This window comes from Brachyhypopomus gauderio, chromosome 3 (genome assembly GCF_052324685.1).
Source record: "Brachyhypopomus gauderio isolate BG-103 chromosome 3, BGAUD_0.2, whole genome shotgun sequence".
Classification (NCBI taxonomy): domain Eukaryota; kingdom Metazoa; phylum Chordata; class Actinopteri; order Gymnotiformes; family Hypopomidae; genus Brachyhypopomus; species Brachyhypopomus gauderio.
Genome location: NC_135213.1, coordinates 36,965,145 through 36,972,638, shown reverse-complemented (window position 1 = coordinate 36,972,638; position 7,494 = coordinate 36,965,145). Strand labels below are relative to the sequence as shown.

The following is a 7,494-nucleotide window of genomic DNA, read 5'->3' as shown; positions in this document are numbered from 1 at the left end:
TTGCTTTACATGTTTGTTGATTAAAACACAAAGTGGTAATAATGTACAAGAGATGTCCTGCTTTTACACAGAATGTTTTTTTAGCCATCAACCCATTCCAACTCTTGGTACTCTTGATAATTTCACCCACCCTCCGTCTCCGTGACAGAAGGCCAGGCGTGTTTCTCTGGCAGCCCCCACAACAGAAGGTGGTGGAGAAAGCTGGCAGAGGAGGTGGTGACTGGTGTTGTCCCAACAGCACCTCCCCCAGGACACCAGTGCCAAGGGGTGATTCAGTGTAGAAACATTTACATGAACACATTTCACACGCAAGCAAAAAACAGGACTAGTAAACTAGTGTGACTATTCACCCTCCCCCCCCCCCCCCTTTTTGTTGTTGTTGTTTTGAATATTGTTTTAATCAGATGATAAAGGACTGTGATCCAAATGCTGACTTTCAAGACTAGGACATTAAGCAGGTTAACGTCCAAAGTATGCAAAACTGAAGATATTACACGTCCTAAACAATCACCCTATAAAAACCAAATTTTTCTTTAACCTTCTTCTAGTGTTAGGGTGACCAACTTGACCAACTTCTATTTAAACAAAGTAAAAAAATTATGATTTTTTACTAAATTATAAAACGATCTTGTTAAAATTATGAGCTTCCTGTTAGGGTCAGTTTCACCCCAAGTATAATTAGAAAACAATAACTGCCAAAACTGAAATCATAAACACACTATATACCAACAGCCCACAGCAGGTATTCCTCCAACCATCTGATCTTTAAGTTAGGGGCCGCCATCTTTGTCTTTTCACAACACAAGGAAAGGCAGACAATTCCAGACATGTAAGGCCAAATCAGTTTAGAGTTGTGTGTACTGGCCAGGGGGCCACAACAAACATATTAAAACCAACACTTTCATTGATACGGAAGCCTCACATCGTAACCAAGACGTGAGAAACAAAATGGATGAAAAATAATTTGTTTTTAGGGCATCTAATGGCTGATTTGAGTCATGGGTCAAAACTGACACGTTAGCATAAGAGATAGTAACAGAAAGCCAACACAAGAGTGAGCTTAAACCATGAATTCTGGGAAGTGTGTAAAAGAGCCACTCAAAATCCTAGTGTAGTTTTGGACCAAAATTGTGGTTGCCTAGCAACCCGAGCAGAAATATGAAACTTCTAAATTGAGGGTGCAGCGGTTTCTATGACAAAAGTCTCAAAAAAGTTAAGAGCGTGTAACTAATGTGTTGTACTGCATCAGCCACAACACGCAGGAGAACTTGTTTTTACCTCATCATAATTTAATTACTTACATTATATAAAAAAAATACAGAAAAACATGACAGAGTTGCCATAAATACGTCTGTCCCAGCAGTCACACCCAACTGAAAGGTGAACAGATGAATGATGTATTTCTTGTTTGCAGGGGTCTGCAGCAGCACTATTGGTAAGGTTCCAGGGCAGGAGGACTTCTCCAAACCTCCTCATCTAAAACACCAGCTTTTTCTTCAGGGTGCCTATATGATAAAAACGCAAATAGCAAACGTGAACAAATGAGAAATAGATAAAGGCCAAACTTGAAAACACCACGCAAGTGTTTATAGTTTATGCCATGTTGCAGGGCCTACTATGAGGTTTTAACAGCATGTTACTACACTGCTCAAAAAAATAAAGGGAACACTTAAACAATACAATATAACTCCAAGTCAACCACACTTCTGTGAAACCAACCTGTTCAGTTAGGAAGCAACAGTGATTGTGAATCAATTTCACCTGCTGTTATGCAAATGGAATAGACAACAGGTAGAAATGAGAGGCAATTAGCAAGACCCCCCTATAAAGGAGTGGTTCTGCAGGTGGGGACCACAGACCACTTCTCAGTACCTATGCTTTCTGGCTGATGTTTTGGTCACTTTTGAATGTTGGTGGTCCTTTCACACTCATGGTAGCATGAGATGGACTCTACAACCCACACAAGTGGCTCAGGTAGTGCAGCTCATCCAGGATGGCACACCAATGCGAGTTGTGGCAAGAAGGTTTGCTGTGTCTGTCAGCGTAGTGTCCAGAGGCTGGAGGCGCTACCAGGAGACAGTCCAGTACACCAGGAGACGTGGAGGAGGCCGTAGGAGGGCAACAACCCAGCAGCAGGACCGCTACCTCCGCCTTTGTGCAAGAAGGAACAGGAGGAGCACTGCCAGAGCCCTGCAAAATGACCTCCAGCAGGCCACAAATGTGCATGTGTCTGCACAAACGGTTAAAAACAGACTCCATAAAAAAAAAAAGAAACCGACTCCATGAGGATGGTATGAGGGCCCGACGTCCACAGATGGGGGTTGTGCTTACAGCCCAACACCGTGCAGGACGCTTGGCATTTGCCAGAGAACACCAGGATTGGCAAATTCGCCACTGGCGCCTTGTGCTCTTCACAGATGAAAGCAGGTTCACACTGAGCACGTGTGACAGAGTCTGGAGACGCTGTGGAGAGCGATCTGCTGCCTGCAACATCCTTCAGCATGACCGGTTTGGCAGTGGGTCAGTAATGGTGTGGGGTGGCATTTCTTTGAAGGGCCGCACAGCCCTCCATGTGTTCACCAGAGGTAGCCTGACTGCCATTAGGTACCGAGATGAGATCCTCAGACCCTTTGTGAGACCATATGCTGGTGCGGTTGGCCCTGGGTTCCTCCTAATGCAGGACAATGCTAGACCTCATGTGGCTGGAGTGTGTCAGCAGTTCCTGCAAGATGAAGGCTTTGAAGCTATGGACTGGCCCGCCTGTTCCCCAGACCTGAATCCGATTGAGCACATCTGGGACATCATGTCTCGCTCCATCCACCAACGTCACGTTGCACCACAGACTGTCCAGGAGTTGGCGGATGCTTTAGTCCAGGTCTGGGAGGAGGTCCCTCAGGAGACCATCCGCCACCTCATCAGGAGCATGCCCAGGTGTTGTAGGGAGGTCATACAGGCACGTGGAGGCCACACACAATACTGAGCCTCATTTTGACTTGTTTTAAGGACATTACATCAAAGTTGGATCAGCCTGTAGTGTGTTTTTCCACTTTAATTTTGTGTGTGGCTCCAAATCCAGGCCTCCATTGGTTAATAAATTTGATTTCTATTGATGATTTTTGTGTGATTTTGTTCTCAGCACATTCAACTTTGTACAGAACAAAGTATTCAATGAGAATATTTCATTCATTTAGATCTAGGATGTGTTTTGAGTGCTCCCTTTAATTTTTGAGCAGTGTATATACAGGTGCACAAGGTCAATTAGTCAATAAGAATGCATTTTAGCACTCTAAGGTCAAAGGTTACTATCCCAAGACAAACATGTAAACATTGCATTTGTTTTTGAATTAATAAAGCCAATCAGCTGTGTTAGATTCACGTGTGGTCTCACCTTGCTCAATACCATCACGCTTCCTCTTAATGCCAATGGTGACGTTCTCTTTCTCTTTCAGAGCTTCTGCTGATGAGTTTGGTCTGGGGAGCTGATGACCTGGGGTGGGCGCCGGCCGCTGGCTAAAGTAACGCATTCGCAGTGCCTAACACACACACAGACACAGAAATGAGACTCGTGCTTATCTGATATAAGTATTTGAAGCCTCGGCTCTGACCCAGAGAAATCCAAGTCCATGACTCGGTTACCTTTGAGGCTGTTGTTCGGGTGCAGGGGTTAAAGGTGAACAGACCCTGCAAGAGCTCCAGAAGATCATCCCCAGCTGCACTAAAGATGTTCTCCAGAGGCGTGCCCAGAAACATCTTAAAGGACACGTAGTCTGGGAGACTGTTCATCCCCTGAAAACATGCACAGACAAACAAAAGCGCTTGCATTGGACTTTAACTAATTACATCCACTTCAAAGAGAAAATAATAATGTTGACAATGGGATCCCCCAAACCAGTTCAATGAGTATATGACACAGAATGCACTCACAGGCCAAGTGTCTTCTGTTGGAGTCCCCAAAGTTTCAAATATCTTTGTTAACTGATCTAGGTCTGAATCTCCAGCCAGAAAGGGAACCTTGAATTGATAAAAGATCAATTAAGTATATAGGGGAAAAAGAGAATCAATCAATCAATCAAAGTTTATTTGTATAGCGCTTTTAACAACTCAAGTTGTCGCAAAGCAGCTTTACAGGGTTTACAAGGTTAACAATACTATGGGTCCAGAACCCTAATGAGCAAGCCAAAGGCGACAGTGGCGAGGAAAAACTCCCTATGATGGTGAGAACAAAATTACACCCAAAAGCAGACAATGTACACATAAAAGGAGCAAAGGTGACTTACTCTGAGGAGAAGTTCTGCAAGGATGCAACCCACTGCCCACATGTCCACGCCCACACCGTACATCCTGGCCCCAAAGAGAAGCTCGGGGGAACGGTACCACCTGAGAAAGGGTTCCAGTGATTTCAAATTATGATGGGATTGGTTTGTTTTTTTCTAAAGATAAAATAAATGTTTTTAAAAAAAAGTACAACAATCAAGAAAATAAGTGCATACCTGGTTACTACTTGATGTGTGTAAGCCCTGTTAGGGCTTCCAAAGGCTTTTGCCAGTCCAAAATCAGCAAGTTTCAGAACCCCATTTTCATCAAGTAGTAAATTATTGGGCTTCAAATCCTGCGGAAGGGATTTAATAATGAGTTAATTAAATACTAATCATTTATTATTATTTAAATTCTGAGTATGGTTTAATGGAGAGGTCATGAAGTGAAAGAAACAATCGAGTCTCAAGATCAAACAGTAGGGGATAAAAGGCCCCATTATAGATGGCGTTTTTCCATTCTGACCCTGTGTAATATCCAGTGAAGGTGCATGTACTCCAGGCCCTGCAGGGTCATCAGGATGTATGCCTTTATGTTGGCTGGCGTCAGCACCAGACTGGTGTCCTTAATGATCACCTGAAACACACAGCCATCATTATTGGATAATATTTTACGTATTTCTCAGTTAATACACCAAGGAAATTTATATTTACATTGATCAATTTTTGATGTTGGAAAGGAAATAGAATCATACAAATCCATTTCTTTGCTTAAAAGCAAATAAATCTTCCATATGTGTGAAGAGACTTAGTAAAGGAAGAATAAACACTCCATAGGCATTGAGTGGAAAAAGAATGAAAATACCCTTTTCACTTGTTCCCACAATGCCCTGCAAAGACACATCATAACCAGCAAAAAGGTCAAAGGAAATGTGCCACCTTGTGCCGTCGCATCCCATAATAACCAGCCTACTGTTGCTATCAGCACTATAATTTCATAACAGCCGTTTGGCTAAACTATCCATCCACTTAAATCTGCTTATCCGGGGTTGGCTAAACTAATAAGGCACTATTGATTTCTATGCTTCTATTGGGCCATCATCCTTTTCTTTTTTTCCAGTTCTGCATTTAGTTTGTCCTACTGAAACCTGATTAGCAGTCCAGCTCGATGCAAATAATGAACAGGCCAGTTTTGTATTACAACGCACATACAGGGCTGCTTTTCCAGACACTGCTCATGCGTAGTCCTGGATGAAACTGCCGTAACAACAGTTACAATCGCTACTGGAAATTCTTTTAGCCTAGATGTAGAGTTAAATGTGGTGAAACAGAGTGGTTTGGTGAGACACTGAATTTTCATGATGCAGGTGAAGAGCAGAGACACGTTTTGGGTTAGATGTTTTGTTTCATCGTTCTTCCATTGGAATGGAAGAAATATCACTGTAAAACCAGGTTGCCAAGTACATGGCCGAATCTTCACAGACTCCTCAAACCCCATACAGTAATATCTGGTGGTACGACTTGCAACAATTCATAAATCTCAACAAAACCTCATCATACAGCGGTGCACTAGCTGCCTTTAAGCTAAAGACTAGACTCAATGCAATCAGGGTTTGTGACACTGGCACATACAAATACTTCAGGAATGTAAACCAGCATGGTAGTGCTGGACAACACGTCCGTTCTTTACCTCAAGGTCTGTCTCCATGTAGTCAAACACAAGGCTAATGTTGGATTTGTGTCCAAATGCATCAAGGAGCTTTTGAAACAGAAGATGTTAATTCTTAAAACAACAACAACAACAACAACAACAACAAAAATAATCTAATATACATCACCAATTATGTTCAATAACTCATCTTTAATTTATTTTCTGTTTAGTGACCATAATGGCTACATTACTATAATGTAGTGACTTTTAGATCACTTACTCCAATAATGTTGGGGTGACTTAGCTCTTGTAACAGTTTGATCTCTCTAAGTGCTGTTCTGTTGATACCTAAAAGTAAAAAAAAAAAAATGAGAATGTGACGCCAGATAAACCACACCAATACATTAAACAAATTATTTAGGCCTGTGTGCACACACACCATCTTTTGCCTCTGTTCTGTGTCCAACTTTAATCTGTTTGCAATGAAACACAAAAATGAATTCATAAATTAGTTTGCAAACTTAAGTAGGCCACAAATAGTACATCTAATGTAAATATATTAAAATAATCTTACCCTGCAAAGTTAGAAATCAGGACAGAAGCACATTTATCTCCAGACACAAAACAAGAAAAGTCTATTATTGTTGATAATCTTACCTTTTTAATTGCAACAATAGTATTAGTTGTTTTATCTCTCGCCCTGTAAACTGTTGCAAACTGTAAGAAGCACAAAACAACAAGACTTGTAAGTGGACGTTGATTATATAGAGAAAACAAAACCAAGAAACATCATTATTCCGAACAGCAAATCATCATGTTGGATAATCCTGATTACAGCTCTAAATATGTGAACTCTAATGAAGGCGTGGATGCACAAAAAACAACATTCACAACGAAGTCTCAGAATTAAACATAACCGCAAAAGAAGCAGGAACCGATCCAGTAACTACAGAGCTGCAGCCTGTAGCCTAGGTCAACGTGCCAAGCTAACAAAGATCTTTCAACTTCACGTGTTATATATACGAAAACCACTTCAAAAAATACGTATAGGTTTATTCTAGTTATGCCCGTTACCTGGCCCTCTCCAAGAAAATCCAGCTTTTCGTATCGTTTTGCTCTGGACTTTACGTCCAAAGCCATGTTTTCTGTTTCAATTTTTGTTTGTTAATATGAAGCTACAACTGAGTTAAAGTGCACCAAATACTTCCGGGTTAAACAAAAGTCCCTGGGAACGTTTGGGAGCTGAAGGTCAACCGTAAGAAATAATGACTCAGTAATTAAGGACTCTCTGTGTAGGTCTTCCATACTCAAAATCACACACGTATTTTGTGGGCAAATATTTCTATACGGTAAGATCGTGTGCACATCTTTTCTGTGTCTGTGGACACAACAGTCATAGCATATTTATTCGCGTCTTTCCTGCAGAGGTCACTATTGTCGAATTTAAAGGTACCCTACGTCTGAACAATAACCTATGATTTCATTAGAAACAGTGCATCCACGATAACACGAGCGAACAAATGCTGTTGTGCGTGACCTACTACAGTATCATACTTTACTTGCTTGTGAACAGAAATATACAATGTTGGT

The 7,494-nt window shown here is 41.5% G+C and overlaps 1 protein-coding gene across 1 annotated transcript; it reads right to left on the bottom strand.

Annotated features, from left to right (window-relative positions):
* Positions 1-395: 395 nt before the first annotated feature.
* On the bottom strand, positions 396-7,258 carry cdk7 (cyclin-dependent kinase 7). The gene is made up of 12 exons (XM_076998024.1): positions 6,979-7,258; positions 6,562-6,621; positions 6,344-6,377; positions 6,185-6,252; positions 5,944-6,012; positions 4,780-4,890; positions 4,491-4,609; positions 4,278-4,377; positions 3,925-4,011; positions 3,637-3,786; positions 3,389-3,533; positions 396-1,505 (listed from the first exon to the last, which is right to left on the bottom strand). Exons 1-12 carry the CDS (start codon positions 7,042-7,044, stop codon positions 1,477-1,479), a joined length of 1,038 nt encoding a protein of 345 aa, XP_076854139.1. The 5' UTR covers positions 7,045-7,258; the 3' UTR covers positions 396-1,476.
* Positions 7,259-7,494: the final 236 nt, after the last annotated feature.